Below are 13,689 nucleotides of genomic sequence, written 5' to 3'. Positions count from 1 at the left end.
TGAAACCTAAGTTTTAATCAGTTAAAACCTGAAAACTGGCTGTATTTCCTTGAATTACAGCCAATTTCAAAGTTTTATCAAGTAAAAACTTAGGTTTCACCTAGTTTCATGACTTTTTCTTTTTCAAAACTGAGCAACAAGAAATATCGGAATGGCTGTATGTGGAATTAGATATATAAAATTTAATTTAGGCGATTGATAAACCACGCCAACATGAAAACTGGTTTGACACCGGTTTTTGTTAGCTTGGATTAATCAGGAAGCTATACAGTTTGGAAAAAGCTGAGGAACCTGTAGAGTGCTCCAAAGGCTTCAAAAACATTCTGAAGCCGTTTTTTGGGTGTGTACAAGTCGGCATCATCCCTTTAAAGCTCTGATGCCCGTCTCCTGATGCCGACTTCTCAAGTGTGAGGCCGAGTCCAGGTATCGCGGCAATATCCTGTAGATCTTTTGGCTTGTTTGCATGCCACAAGAGTCCATCGATGGTTGCTTTCCTTACATATGTTCGCGTACAGTGCCATTGAGAGTATGTCGCTTTTGCACGAGAATATTCAATCATCAGGTGAGTCATCATAAGAGTTCAAGCTCACATGCGGAGCAAAAACAAAAGTAACAGAAAGGGCAAGTAGAGACTGTTAAATGTTATAAGTATATTGATGATTGTTTTGCATTTCATGTATAAACATTGTATCAGCCTCGGTAATTGCTTCCAGCAAGTGGAAGACCTTCAATAAGGACACTCATGAACCAATCAAATGTGGTGAAATCTCAAAAGTTGTCCTTGTCAGCCATCCCATATGCTTGAGATCTCTCGAGCGTATCTTCAACTTGAGGATCCAAAATGCATACCTTGAGATCGTCCACGATCATTCTTGAAGACACCTCGGGAATCAAAATTGTACGGACCCAGCTTTCAGGAGTGAGAGTCGTGTGTTTCAGTTGGTTTAAAGCTTGGGGGTGCAGGAAATGTGAATGATAGATGATCTCTAATCCTTGTCTGTTGTGAATACGGTTCAAAATCGGCGACAAGGATCAGATTGAAGAGTGATAAATACACACTATCCTGGTTATTCGAGCTCAAAAGTGAGGTCACAAATATTGGAGTGAAGAAAAACCAACAAAAGACCTTGAGATTTGGTCACTCAATCTCTATTCATCATTTACGGTGTCAAATTTCCAACAGGCCGGTGTCAGAGCTTCAAAATAATCCAAAGGGGATTACACCGACTTGTACACACCCAAAAACCGGCTTCAGAATGTTTCTGAAGCCTTTGGAGCACTCTACAGGTTCCCCAGCCTTTTCCAAACAGTATAGCTTCCTGATTAATCCAAGCTAACAAAAACCGGTGTCAAACCAGTTTTCATGTTGGCGTGGTTTATCAATCACCTTAATTTATGGAATCGTGAAGGATTGTGATTGTGAGTTTCTGAGGAAAAATGGTTGGCAACTTGGCCGGACCGGCCGGACCGGCCGCCCGGGATGCCCGCGGTGCTTTTGTGAGCTGATGGTCATCATGTTAGGTTTAAAAGCCCCGGTACACGTACCTTGAGGCTCTAAAAATTCCTTGGGTGAGGTTGGCCAGGAAGGGCCGGGCCGGGTCACAGCCTTACCCCAGGCTTGGATTCTTTGAGAGCTGTGAAAGCTGCACCCTTTTCGACTCTCTTCTATTGGATTCTTGAAGAACTGATTGACCAGTTGTTTGCCCAACCCCTCCCAACCCCCACTATAAGTCCATAATTCTATGAGCAAAGGCACGATGAGAGGCGCGGCGCTGGGAGGTATGTGGTACCTGTACCGACGGGGCCAGAGCGAGTGGACTTGGATAAGTTTGGATGAGAGCGTGGCTTATACTGGTCACCATAGGATGATGATTGTACTGACAAATGTCCAAGATGTAAGCCTTGATTTCATTTCGGAATTTTAGCAAAAAAACTTGGGCTGCTCAGCCCCGAACCCAAGATGGCAGAAGCACCCACATTGGCTAGTCACGCATTTTTAAGCCGTTCGACGAGAATCGCTTTCTTAAAATGGATTAAAACAAGTCTTGATAACATCCGCAGCGCGATAGAAATCGCATAGACCTGTGAGTATGATTCCATCATGATGAGGGAGATATTTGTGCTTTATGATCGATTTCAACATATCTCAATGTCAGAGATCCACAGGTGAAGTCAATCTCTTTCAGAATCGGTGATCGGCCAAACTTGGGTTCTTGTCGGGCTGCGCAGCGGCCTCGCAGCAGGCTGCGGCCAAATTCGAGCTCTCTTGTCTCTTGTTCGCGGTCGAACCGGGCAAGCTTTTTAGCAAAGGTAGTAAACCATAGCTGAACTTTCCACAAAATAAGAAAGGTCAAACCACGTGGGTGCAGACCCATAAGTGATCATAGATGGAAGAGCCGCGAGGAACAAACTTAACAAAAGTCCCTCGTTTTTTTGGCTGTACTGGCCAGCTCAAACGAGGGACTTACTCGTAATGTCCCAAATTTGGCGTGAGATCTGTCGGGGTTTTTCGCAAAAAACTACAAACATCCCTGCTCAACATTCTCACCAATGATCACATCTCGAGCTCATAATGAAGATCATGCGCTGCTTCGCAGCGCTGCATCTCCCGTTCTCCGATTTTGGATATCTCAAATGGCTCAAAAATGATTCCATAAAAACCTTTTCGGGCCAAACACGGGGCCAAGCAGGGCCCCAAGATTTCCCAATGCTGCGCTATCGCAAAGGTTTTGTCATTCCAAAGTTTCTTAAGATCCAACTGCAGTTCGTCCTACTTAGGCGCCCTAATGACAATGCATTTCTTTCCGTCGCCACCGGCCCATAAGCAAACCACTCTTTAGTATGCCTCGTGTGGCAATTGAATGATGAATGTGGGCAAAGTAGTTAATCTCACCATATGCACCAACAGACTGCATCTTCACCAAGGATAGGAATTGATGTATAGATCATCAGCCTGTCCACACATAAATGGAGAGATCGTCAGCCTAAGCAAATATGAGAGGCAAGAAGTCAGAGCACGTTAGATGAGAGATCCAAAAAGATTTAAACACTTACCTCAGCTTGAATGAGGTCACGCCAGATACTCTCTTGGTTTCCGGCGGCATAAATGAGATTACGCAGGCCAATAAACACTCCACGAATAACGTTGCGAGAGTAGTTGCCTGAACCTCGGAACAAACGTTGATGAGGCAATAGTTCGAGGTTGCACCGATCTAGTAGACTGAGCACGAACTCGTAGACAGTGAGGTTCTGAGTGTGCATGAAGCTGATCGCGTTGAGGGCTCTATGGACAATAAGCCTTCGGCCAGGTGGCAGGTGATGGTTGATGATGGTAGACGCCGATGGGCTAACAGCCAGTACAAACTCGCGGAGCGTCATACCTTCGGCTATGATCAAGTCGGTGACGAGGGCAATTCACTCCTCCCACTCAAGCTCGCTGTCCGGAATTACCACTTGGGAGAGGGACTCCGAACCTTCAGATAGAGGGCCTTCAGAGGTGTCACCTTCCGATGGGACCTCCTCGGCTTCGGTGGCATGAGAGGACAGTAATTCCGCAAGAGATGAATCTGACTCAGCATGAACGGACTCCGGTGGATCTGATTGGCCTGGTTCGGAAGGCGCTTGTGCACGACCTGGCTGCATGGTGTGTACGTGTTCTATATATAGGTAGTTTGAGCTGAATGCTTCGTGTGTGTGTGTTGATGAAGGGATATGTGACTCTGGTGAGGAATGTCTGCAATGGTACCTAGTTATATGTGCCCCAGTGTCCCCAAGTTTGGGAAGTGGTACTCACACCAAGGTCAAGCGTGATACTTCGCCTAGTATCATGCTATCCAATGAATCCCACAAGCCAACCGGATTGATTCCTTAGCATGAAACTCATGATAGACGGGGGAGGTATTATGTTCATAGCACAAGTGAATCCCAAAATCCAAGTGGAAAGACTGTTTAGCATGGCAGTCATGATACACGGGGGAGAATTACATTTCATAGCACATATATTTCACACAAGTAAACCCGAAAGAATAGTTAGCATGAAACACATGCCACTCGCGGTTGGACTGTCTATACGCGGATGAAACTAAAGAGTGGTCTCGTAGGATTGGCCTCCGCGTGGACATTGACCTGCGCAAAAATTTGTTCCAGAAGTTGCTGCACAAGGATACCTTTGTCAAATGCTAAGACCGCCAGGAAATTATTACAATCTGCTGCACCGTCTACCACTATGACTTCATCACAGCCCGAGGGTACAACCGTACCATTACCTAAGACGGTTATGACCACATTAAAGATATGTGAATTCATGACCTCTTTGGGTTTCTCCCCAAAGGAGTTCATGATGACTTTCTTTTCGTCAACCAATAAAGACATAGATTATTGCCGTCGTTTGATGAGAGCCGGTTTGGGGACTAAGGGAACGCGCTCAATCGTCAAGAACTTTGGTAAACTGACCTCGTCATGTGCGGCCGGTCAAGAAGAGTGGGAAGCTATAATTTTGGAACAGGTCAGCTTGCCAAAATTATAGCTTTGACGGGTGAGATAAGCTTCACGTGAAAACTAATCCACTTACATCTAAACCAGGCATCGGCGATCGTCATCAAGCAGGAGCTTCAACGAGGTTACTTCCCGGCAGGGTCATATACTAGCTCAAATCGAATTACACCCGACTATTTCAGCGAAAGCGCTGAAACACATCGTGCTGACCAGGTTAGAAAAGGAATGAAATTCCTTTACTCGCTGATTCACTGTAAACTGGCTCACGCCCTGAAAAACAAATCATATGACCCCGAGGACGACCATGAGGAGCCCAGTAATCAACCAACCATGACGACGCCTGCAACCCACCAGGATGGGTTGTCCGCCGAAAGTTCGATCGAGGACCTTCCGGATGAAGCGACAGTGCTATCGTTAGAGAACCTCGTCTTTGTGAAGACAACACCTGAATCCCTGGCGGCACACAAGCTTGACATGGTGAGTCCTGACTTGCTGCGTCAGGATGCAAAATCACTGACGCAGGTTGGCCACCGGTAGGTACCCACCATGTTATGTTCAATGTTGGCAGTAGCTTGCAACCGTCGAAACAACGCAGTACCGCTGGCTAACGGCCTAATGACTTTGGCCGCGGGGGTTTCATGCCGAGTCAACGAATGGCTCCACACGCTCGGTTTGACCACTTCCCGTACTAGCATCCTACAAGCGATGGAACACCTTTGCGTGTTACAAGAGCAGCGTATGATGGAGCTTTTCAAAGTCAACCACAAGATCATGCCGTTATTATGTTTTGATAATATAGACATACATCTCAGGATCCATAATACACGCATAGGCACCTCTTCTCGCCTGTTCCACGGGACGTGGGGATTTTACAACGTAATACAATCAACCCTTCAAGCGAAATGTTCCGAAGAGGCCGCGAGCATTGCGAAGTTCCTGGAATCCATGTCGACAGCCAATCGCCAACCAGTCGATATGGGGTTGTTTGCACCTACACCACGGGACATGGAGCATTGGTCATCAGTCATCAAGACCCAGCTCGCAAAAGCTCTCAAAGAATTTGCGAATCACATACCGGGCGCTCAAAAACTACCACCACTAAACATTTGACCACCAGCTATAGATCAAATAGAAATGCACAAACCAAACATACATTTCCTCCGTATGATGGACGCGCCGGACTCCTCGGCGGACGGGGTTTCGAGGGTACTCGATGCAGTAATGGCCCAGATTGGAGTTGACAAAGAAAAATACGCCGAGAAACTCCTTGTCGCCGGGGGCGACGTGGGGTCAAACCAGCTAGTCGAGAGCCTTCGCGTTAAGCGGTATCCCCCAATCAAAGCGCTGGAAGGCATTGACTGGGTGCTGTCCATCTTCGGCGGCGCACATACTACGTGGAATTTTGCTAAGTCGATATGGGCGCATCACTGGGGCCACTCGGATAAGGGTGAAGACTCTGGCGTCTGGAGGTCTGCTTTTGCACTCGGTTTAGAGTACAAGAAGCCTGTTCCATCACAAGACTTCAATAGCATAATGCGATCCCTGCAGATTGTTCATAAATCTAACCTGGTATTCGTGATCAAGTAAGTTTTCGCCGTAGAGGTGCACATGTGAGGCCGGCCACCAACTTGTATCCTTCGCCATGTAGAAAAGCACTCGAGAGCATGAACGACATTGATTTGTCCACGGAAACTGGCGTGCAAAAGGTTTTCGACACAGTATGGAATCAGTATTTCGACGCCAAAGCGCTAGCTGCTGCTAGCAAGGCAGGTGATCATACCACTTACAACTTTATCATGCGCCTGCGTGACTTTGCAACCGTAGTAGAAGCTCACGATTCAACGCGACAAGGAGACATCGGACGTTTAATGGCCATGTGGAAGCGCTGGTCGGTAATGGCACAAGGCCTCACTGGCCTGTCGCATTACGCACGTCATATTCCACGTATTGTCATGCTCTTGGAGGTGGACTTACCCAAGGACCTTGCACACGCAATTAAACACTCCTTACTGATCCCCTCAAACAAACGCGAGGGGCATTGGATGGCCATAGATGAATACCTCGAGGTACACATCTTTTGGTTGAAGCATATGTATAACAACACTGTGAATAAGTCGCTTACGCTGCAACCGCGTCAAACTATCGGAATGATCTGACCATTAGTTTTCCATTGTCATATTCCTTCTTGCAGGGTCACGGAACGGACATCGAAAGGCTCACACATCGATTCTCAAACAACATTCCTTTGGTAGGAGTCTAGAAGATCACTGCATTGCAAGGGCTGATCACTAATTGTAAATTACTTCTGTTGACTACATAGCTACGTAAACTCATGCAGCTATTGAAAGCTTTATCGGGGCAAAAAATAGTCTACCAGCCGAACTTGAACTCCATAACCGAAGCGTCCATGAATGCCTTCCTGAGCTATGCTCAGGCGCAGTGGTCGCAGCCGATCGCTTTGAAACCCAAACCGGTGGTTAACGTATGGCGTGAGGGGCGACGCAACCTGAGGAAATTGATCAATGCTGACAAGGCAGCTGGCCGGACTTCGCGATTTCGGTGGGGCGCTTCCAATGTGCTATCTTCATGGGAGGATCGCGAGACACCAGGTGAAGAGTGATTTGAAATAATTAATAATGATCATTCCATATGCGTCATGTTGCTAGTGAACTTGCTGAAGGCATGGCCTGCAAGCCGGGTTCCTGACCAATCACCATCGAGGGTTTCGCTCGTTTGCGAGTGGCGTTGGTGAGCGCCGTGGCCTCGGCTTTGTCCCTTGCGCGTTTGGCTTTGGCTGCCGCTTTCACCTCGGCTGCCGCGTGTTTAGCTTGCTCAGCAGCTAACAGGCGGGCTGCTCTTTCGGCTGCTTTGGCCTCCGCTGCTGCCTGTTTGGCTTGCTCGGTCGCTAAGTGTCGCTCGTGCCTCTTCTGGGCCTTTATCTCGAGGGCCCGCCGTTTCGTTTCGGCTGCAGCCTCCAGTTTGGCTTTGGCTTTATTGGCTTTCGACTCCAAAGCCAATCGTTTGGCGAGTGCCGCAGCGTCGAGCTTGTCCTGAGCGCGCTGCGTGCGTTCAGCTTCTTTGTCCTCCTGTGCTTGTTGCCGTTCTAGTTCTCGTAATTCTTTCTGATGGACCTTCAGGGCGTCAGCGCGGGCCTTCTGAATGCAGGCCCCTTCGACAGACAAAGGAGGCAGCGTCTGCACGTTTGGCCAAATGGTGCTGAGGCGATGAGCCTTAGCATTGGCCATTGCCGCAGCAGAATCCAATTCTTCACGCCATTGAGTCAAAGCCGTGAAGAGCATTTCGAACTGGTTGGGGATCATTTCGCTGACCAGCACTAAGGCCAGATCGCTGGGTGTGGTGAGGACATCGACGTTCTTGGCCAAATCCCACGCAGAATCGATGTCGAAAAAGTCTTTGGGGCCTAAGTCTGTGGGACCTTAAAACATTTGATAAAATAGGCCCTTGAAAGCGCTTTGGAACTTGATGACCAAAGAATCGAGTGTTGTGGAATTGCGTATCTCGTCATCTTCGCTGCAGAGCAGCGCTATTGGCTTGGGAACGGTGGGTGCCGGGACAGGCGCGTCAGGCAGACTAGCCGCGAGGTCCGTGAGTTCGGTCTCCCCCATCGCGAGGGCGCATTCAAAGTTGTTCGTCGTGAGGGCACTCTGGGCCTGCCACAAGGCCTCTGCTTCTTCTGGGCGGCAGTTCGAGCAGTCACACGGGTCCATTTTCGCGCGTTGTCTTTCGATTTCATCGCTGACGTGCATATGATCCTCATTGAAAGGTATGTAACCGTGCCTTTTGGACCTGGTCAGCGCTGTCTGCAGTTACATATGACACCAGGAAAGAACTCACTTTAGATCGACGGCGAGGGCGACACACAAACACACCGGTGTGATCGCCAAAGCGTCCATTCGATCATCATCTGACATCATGGTCAGGTTCTTGAAGTCCGCTAAAGAATTTTTGCCATTGGTGCGTTTATGCTCAACTAATAAGAGAGCCAGACCCCGGCGACCGTCCCTTCCACATCTGCCCGCCATCTGGACGAAATTGCACGGGTCTTGTCTACCGACGACAACGACCCTTCGTACCCGATGCCAGTTTTGGCCTAACCCCAGCGCCAGGGTGCAGCATAAGACGCTGAGTTTTCCTGCAGTGTATGCAGCCACGGCATCAACCTTGGCCTCGGGTCCAGTCGAGGCGTGGTACCGGCGAGCAAAGGTGGAAAACGCATTGCCAGTTTCAGAGGGCTGGCCGCGGGAGGTATTGATCAAGTGCAAATAGTCCAACGTTGCATTCTGTGTCCCGGAGTATAGAAGGGTAGGAGGGGTTGACTGTGACGGAATGAGGGTATGATGTGCAAACAGTCCTCGGAGAGATGCTTTCAAAGGTTGTCTGAAAGTCCTTCGGATAAGGCGAAGCTCCGGTCGAGACAACTCAGCCCGAACAAATGAGACAGATTGGTAATTGATTTTGAGGTTGGCCAGAATCGCGTGAATTGCCTGTGGCGTACATGTTGCAGACATCAAAAGGAGAGGGACTTTCACCGTCGAAAGAAACCGTTGGGCGAGGTCACCGTAAGAAGGCCTGAAAGCGCCTACATCCTGGACACGCACGTGGCTGGCGAGCTTCTTGGCGTGTCCACTTGCAACCAGACCCCAGCTATAAATCATATGCGCTTCATCGACCACGGTGAGAACCAACCGGGCTTGGAAACGTGGGTCTCGCCACATGCGGTCAAAGATCGCGCTCGTCAAGGCAATCTCCGGGCTCTGCAACATTATCACCGTAAGAGATTGACATTGGTCAGCCAGTTGAAGTGATCCCGGGTATGAAACTATCAGATCCACTTTACCACATATACAAAAGGGTGTTTGCCCTGTAAGATCTCCTCGCACGCCGCTGGGGTGCAGTGATCCCCGGTCAAATTGATAGCACCCAGGTTGACGGACGCTTTCTCAGCAACCTGAATAACATACCCAAAGTCAGTCAGCATCGAGACCTACGCGTCTGTGTGACAAACCACACACCTGATCGTCACCCAGCGCGTCGAGGGGGTTGATGCACAGGGTGATCGGCGCGGAAGTTGTTTCAAAAGTGTGATGAAACATTTCCGGTACCCGGCTCTTGCCAAATCCGGTGCCGGCCAATAAGAACGTGGGGCGATCGTTGAGGAGATGAACCACCGACTGGATTTGCTCGTTACGCGCGCTGTATCCGTGGATGTCGTTAAACTGCTTGCCGACCTCTTCTGCCTGTTTAACTTCGGAGGTGTTGGCGAACTGGGGTTGCCTTTTGGGTTGTGAGGTGATTGCTATTTCCCTGCGAGTCTCGCGGTCCTGCGCTAGCATCATCGCGCCGTTCGCGCTTTGACTTCTTCGTAACATGATCGGTGAAGTGTGAGTCCAGTCGTCGTTTCGCGAGGTGGCACTGGAAATCGTGGACTTGGTCGGTGGTGATATGGTATACCACCGACCAGCCAAACTGCAGTTTGGCCAGTCCGGATTGGTAGTATTGTCTATGAATAATGGGTATTGCCCCTAATTTCCCAGTTTCGGACGCCGCAGTCGTCAATTGCCCTGACTGTGGCCCCGTGTTTGTCCCGAAAAGGTTTTTATGGAATCATTTTTGAGCCATTTGAGATATCCAAAATTGGAGAACGGGAGATGCAGCGCTGCGAAGCAGCGCGTGATCTTCATTATGAGCTCGAGATGTGATCATTGGTGAGAATGTTGAGCAGGGAGGTTTGTAGTTTTTTGCGAAAAACCCCGACAGATCTCACGCCAAATTTGGGACATTACGAGTAAGTCCCTTGTTTGAGCTGGCCAGTACAGCCAAAAAAACGAGGGACTTTTGTTAAGTTTGCGCGAGGAAGGTCCCAGGACTCAAGCAAAAACCCTGTGGCTGTCTTGCAGGGAAAATGGCTGGGTCCGCCACAAGATATTCTGTTGAATGAGGCTTGAGACGGAACACCACCCTTTGTTGTTGAAATGCATTGACTATATAGGCTGCTTGGCTATCGTCTCAGAGGCGATTAAGTTTAGCAACACCTGGTTCACCTTCCTAGCTTGGCGCGGTTCTCATAAATTTGTACCAGTCCTCCGCTGTTAACTTCCAAAAGAATTCGAACATTCAGTAGCTCTACAACCTCCGAAACACATCAAGCTCTTGTCCAACGATGTCTTGGAATCGATCGATCTCCACCTTTCATCTTTTACTCGTTTTCCTGCTCGCCGGAGACCTCGCGTCACGTATCTTCGTAGATGCTAATGCTATAGATTGCACTTACGGTTTCTCTCCACCAGACAAGACTTTCGACGGCCTCCCCAAGGACAAGTATTGTTAGTCAATTATCTCGTTTCCTGCAGTTTTTGACTTCTTCAGATTCAATCAGTCATCTCTCATGTCACGGATGGTGTGAATTGACCCAATCCTCTGATCATCTTACCAAAACATGTCATGCTCAAAGTATGTTGGAAATTCAAAGGCAAGGGTCCAGACTACTCCACCTATAAATGCGACCAGTGTGGCAGGGCCGATAAACATATCCCCTGTAGGAGCAAAGTTTACTGTCTTCAATCAATGAGCAATGTAGGGACCACTTACCTTTTGGTTTGATGAAACGGCGCACAGCTGCTAGAAACTGCGTAGACTACGACGGAAAAGTAATGAACGGGGGAGGAGCATGGGCTTGCGAATCCGGCATCGACTTCGATACAGGCTCTCGCCCAGATGGCAGAAACATCAGTTAGTCACTTTGAATTTTTCACGTCAGATCTTTCTACTGCAGATTACATTGGTTCGAGATGTCTCGAGACGTCTTGGTGCCAAATGTTTTTAACACGCCACACTGCTGATGTATTTGATTCTCGGTAATTACTGAATCTTGAAAACATAAGTGTGCAACCACATTGACAACGATGGAATATTGAATGGGTACGCTTGCAAGCAACGCAATGTGTTCCAACGTAAGTTTAAATTTTATAACTTGTTTGCAGTCAGGTACATAATATTCACTCACCACTAATTGGCCCTCTCTATTGTTTCAACTGCGCTATGTTTTTCAGAATGTCCTGAGGCTCACTGTTATCTTGTTGATAATTAACGCGTTATGTTCATCACTATTCTGGCCAATTTACCGTGCAGCTCAATGTGATGCGCACCTTGTCTTGATGGCATTCTCTAGGACTTGATGATCTCGGCTTGAATCACAACACCCTTAGCTATACTTATCTGCGATGTTTCTAGTATACAATGTTGCAACTCGAGTCGTGAAATTCAATCAATGAGCTTTATTCCGCATAGCCACGTAAGTTGCGTCTATCTCTTGACCCTATTTTCAAGCTAGTCTTCCGTCAATGAATTGTCATCCTCAATGAGGTTTACCTTCTTTAAAAGGCTATTGGAGTTTGTACCACCACTGAGACCTTCAAAGCCTCCACACATTGTGTCTCTCAGCCTTGAGCCTAATGCAGCCTGTCTATGATGGTATCGAATGCCTTGGTTGAGCAGGAATGATAGAAATTTGGCCCAAAAGATTACCTTGCATTGTTAGCTTCTTATTTTCTCTTATGTTGTTTGTTGGTTTCCATATCACAAACAAAGAGAAAACTCAATTAACTTCGTATCTCAAGGCTCCCTTGGACGCTCACCTGAACCCATCCCATTTTGAGCGCGAGAGACAACTTGAAGGGTAGCGCAGACCCCAAAGTCGTCACAACATGCACCGCGAAATTAAATTAAAAAAGTCCCTTCCTCCTACAGTCCACTCGCGAGGAGTCGAGGGAGGGACTTAGGTTTAACCAAGGAATGTGGATTCAGAATTCTTCTGGGGACAGTGGCTGATCATAAACCCGTGGCTAAATTTGTAGCCTGACTGTTTCTGATAAATGAGGCTTGAGACGGAACGGTAACCTTTGTCATTGTGATATATAAGGTTTATATAAGGCTGCTTTGGTAAAGAGACATACCAACCCCTGCAACGGCTCTTTCGCTCCTAAGGGCCCGTTCGGTTCGGTTGGTCACATATTATGTGACCGACTTTTACACCAAAATTAGGGCGGTTCAAGAAGAGAACCGCGAGCCACGTGGTCGCCGAGTCGCGATCAGTCTTTTCAAGGTTGCTCAATCCTTAAAAAGCTTGATCGCAAAGCGGCGAATGCTGTAAACTTACGTTTTACAGCTTTGTAAATTCAGGAACACAGTCCCAACCGTTCTTTTTTTGACTTTGATTTCTTGTGTTTTTGTACAGAATTTTTGTTAATGAAAGAGGAAGCCATCGAGAAAAAAAAACGAGAAAACGAGGTCCTTTCTTGACCAAAAATTGTCATAATCCAGGAACAAAAAAAAGAAAGAATGGAAGTAATTCTTTTTTTCGGCTCAATTGTCCCTGTCTTTTGGAAATTCAGGGACAGAATTTAAAAATTTTAAGGCCGATTACGAGATCACCAAACCGTGAACCACCTCTAAAGGTGGTTCGGTTCGAATATGTGACGTCGATATCTCATCGCACATCTTCAGATATTGGTCCAAATAGAGATACAGCCTTTGGGCTGTATCTACAGGCTCTTTCTCAATCTGCCCCTCCCCAATCTATCTACTTCGTCCATACCCTTCTCCTTATCTCGATACCCGCACACCCTCTTTCCAACGTCTCTTTTTATTCCTCACCTTTCCTCTCTCCTTTGCTCAGCTATCCTCAAAGATTCTTCCTCCAGCTATTTCATCAAACTCGCTATCAAATTCGATATTAGTTTCCAATTTCATGATTCTTTTATCTACTCCAACTGGCTATTGAACTCGCTAGTAGTCCTCAATTCAATCAATCAATCATTAAATCCCTATTAGTTCTTGATTCAATCGATCCTTTTATTCACTTTTTGGCCATTGAATCAAATTCAATATTAGTTTCCAATTCCTCGATTTTTTTATGAAGCTTGTTTGTAGGTGAATGAGAAGAACGAAGAGGGTCTTTAATGACCGTTTTGATTTTTTTGGGGGGAGCAATCGAACAGATTGTATCTCGTTACAATCATTACCGAACAGCAATATGATCAACGGAGGTCAACAGACGTCTGTTGACCTCCGTTTGGATTTCTGTTTGGTAATCTCAATTCCCAAAATACAAATATCTCTATCTGCCCCTTCATATAGGGGCAAAATGAGATTTCGTTTTCAGGGCATATAATATGT

The 13,689-nt window shown here is 47.3% G+C and overlaps 4 protein-coding genes across 4 annotated transcripts; 2 read left to right on the top strand and 2 right to left on the bottom strand.

The window, feature by feature from the left end:
* Positions 1 to 2,948: 2,948 nt before the first annotated feature.
* Positions 2,949 to 3,642, bottom strand: MELLADRAFT_105331 (uncharacterized protein; the record flags this gene model as incomplete). Its single annotated transcript, XM_007408578.1, has 3 exons — positions 2,949 to 2,984; positions 3,055 to 3,386; positions 3,474 to 3,642. 3 exons carry the CDS (start codon positions 3,640 to 3,642, stop codon positions 2,949 to 2,951), a joined length of 537 nt encoding a protein of 178 aa, XP_007408640.1.
* A 433-nt stretch (positions 3,643 to 4,075) lies between these two features.
* Positions 4,076 to 6,786, top strand: MELLADRAFT_105330 (uncharacterized protein; the record flags this gene model as incomplete). Its single annotated transcript, XM_007408787.1, has 7 exons — positions 4,076 to 4,504; positions 4,582 to 4,971; positions 5,032 to 5,270; positions 5,327 to 5,656; positions 5,700 to 6,077; positions 6,143 to 6,264; positions 6,686 to 6,786. The coding sequence occupies 7 exons, from the start codon at positions 4,076 to 4,078 to the stop codon at positions 6,784 to 6,786; spliced, it is 1,989 nt and encodes a 662-aa protein (XP_007408849.1).
* A 362-nt stretch (positions 6,787 to 7,148) lies between these two features.
* On the bottom strand, positions 7,149 to 8,261 carry MELLADRAFT_105329 (uncharacterized protein; the record flags this gene model as incomplete). Its single annotated transcript, XM_007408577.1, has 2 exons — positions 7,149 to 7,921; positions 8,087 to 8,261. 2 exons carry the CDS (start codon positions 8,259 to 8,261, stop codon positions 7,149 to 7,151), a joined length of 948 nt encoding a protein of 315 aa, XP_007408639.1.
* A 2,414-nt stretch (positions 8,262 to 10,675) lies between these two features.
* Positions 10,676 to 11,602, top strand: MELLADRAFT_124237 (uncharacterized protein; the record flags this gene model as incomplete). The annotated part of the gene is made up of 5 exons (XM_007408788.1): positions 10,676 to 10,838; positions 10,967 to 11,050; positions 11,131 to 11,244; positions 11,397 to 11,465; positions 11,565 to 11,602. The coding sequence occupies 5 exons, from the start codon at positions 10,676 to 10,678 to the stop codon at positions 11,600 to 11,602; spliced, it is 468 nt and encodes a 155-aa protein (XP_007408850.1).
* Between the last annotated feature and the right edge of the window lie 2,087 nt (positions 11,603 to 13,689).

This window comes from Melampsora larici-populina, assembly GCF_000204055.1.
Source record: "Melampsora larici-populina 98AG31 unplaced genomic scaffold MELLAscaffold_13, whole genome shotgun sequence".
Taxonomy (NCBI): domain Eukaryota; kingdom Fungi; phylum Basidiomycota; class Pucciniomycetes; order Pucciniales; family Melampsoraceae; genus Melampsora; species Melampsora laricis-populina.
The sequence above is the reverse complement of the archived record's forward strand: the minus strand, read 5'-3'. Positions and strand labels throughout refer to the sequence as shown.